At 65.5% G+C, this 542-nt stretch overlaps 1 protein-coding gene across 1 annotated transcript in view; it reads left to right on the forward strand.

Annotated features, from left to right (window-relative positions):
* The first annotated feature begins 140 nt into the window (after positions 1 to 140).
* Positions 141 to 542, forward strand: part of VSX1 (visual system homeobox 1) — a 2,344-nt gene continuing 1,942 nt past the window's right edge. The window contains exons 1-2 of the mRNA XM_009641646.1: positions 141 to 232; positions 481 to 541. Of these exons, the coding sequence (XP_009639941.1) occupies positions 141 to 232; positions 481 to 541 (153 nt within the window). The remainder of the gene's footprint in view (positions 233 to 480; position 542) is intronic.

The following is a 542-nucleotide window of genomic DNA, read 5'->3' on the forward strand; positions in this document are numbered from 1 at the left end:
CCGCGGCCCTGATGCCGCCGGCTGCTGTGGGAGGGGACCCCTGCCCTGGGCCTGCTACCCGCGGGCAGCTGGAGCCGTGTTTTGGGAGCTGGGTTTGGTGCCCCTTGCTCCCCACGGGAACGTGACTCTTCCCCTCCCGCATGCTGTCGGCAGATGAGGACAGCTTGTCCGGGGACGCCGGCGACCCGAAGATGTCCACCTCCCAGGTCAAGAGGAAGAAACGCCGGCACAGGTAAAGCCCAGGAGCGGGGCCGTCCCTAATTCTCACCTCCCTGCTGCTGCCACCAGCCTCCTGCTGTCCCTCCGGTCCCCAGGCTGGGGCGGTGGATGTCCCCAAGGGAGCAAAGAAAGAGAAGGGCTGCAGCTGGGGTGGGGGGAGGATTTTCAGGAGGAAAAGCCTCCACGGGGAGGGAGCTGCCAGCCCCATGGCTTGCCATAAGGGTCTGCGCTGTGCCACAGGATGCTCTCTCCTCTCGGCAGGACGGTGTTCACGGCTCACCAGCTGGAGGAGCTGGAGAAGGCTTTCAACGAAGCTCACTACC

This window comes from Egretta garzetta, unplaced genomic scaffold (genome assembly GCF_000687185.1).
Source record: "Egretta garzetta isolate BGI_Z169 unplaced genomic scaffold, ASM68718v1 scaffold17, whole genome shotgun sequence".
NCBI lineage: Eukaryota > Metazoa > Chordata > Aves > Pelecaniformes > Ardeidae > Egretta > Egretta garzetta.